The sequence below is a fragment of the Eimeria mitis genome, genomic scaffold, assembly GCF_000499745.2.
Source record: "Eimeria mitis Houghton genomic scaffold, Emh_scaff274, whole genome shotgun sequence".
Taxonomy (NCBI): domain Eukaryota; phylum Apicomplexa; class Conoidasida; order Eucoccidiorida; family Eimeriidae; genus Eimeria; species Eimeria mitis.
In genome coordinates, this window is record NW_013571085.1 from 15,363 (window position 1) to 15,788 (window position 426).

The window sequence follows — 426 nt, forward strand, 5'->3', positions numbered from 1 at the left end:
CTGCTGCTGCTGTTTCGGTGGAGGGGGAGAACGAGAAAGCTCCGTCAGCAGCAGCGTCACCATGGCCATCCCTGCTGCTGCTGCTGCTGCTGCTGCTGCTGCTGCTGCTGCTGCTGGTGTGAGGGTGCAGGAAGACGAGAGAGCGGGGCCTGGCTAGTACGAGGGTTGGGGTGTATGGGCACCTCAGCCTGACGCTGCAGCAGCAGGAGACAACAGTAGGCGGCAGAGAAGTAGCAAAGTAATAGCCCCCCCCCCGCATGTCTGCTGCTGCTGCTGCTGCTGCTGCTGCTGCTGTGGCTGTGGGGCCCCCAAGGGCAGCAGCAGCAGCTGAAGGTGCCTGCATCCTGCTGCTCCTGCTGCTGCTGCTGCTGCTGCTGCTGCAGGAGTGCGTGCTGCTGCTGCAGCTTGTGCTGCAGCTGCAGAAGG

The 426-nt window shown here is 63.8% G+C and overlaps 1 protein-coding gene across 1 annotated transcript in view; it reads right to left on the reverse strand.

The window, feature by feature from the left end:
- Positions 1–343, reverse strand: part of EMH_0006340 (uncharacterized protein) — a gene marked incomplete at both ends in the record, with an annotated part of 7,130 nt that extends 6,787 nt beyond the window's left edge. The window contains one exon of the mRNA XM_013497541.1: positions 1–343. Coding sequence (XP_013352995.1) covers positions 1–343 — 343 coding nt within the window.
- Positions 344–426: the final 83 nt, after the last annotated feature.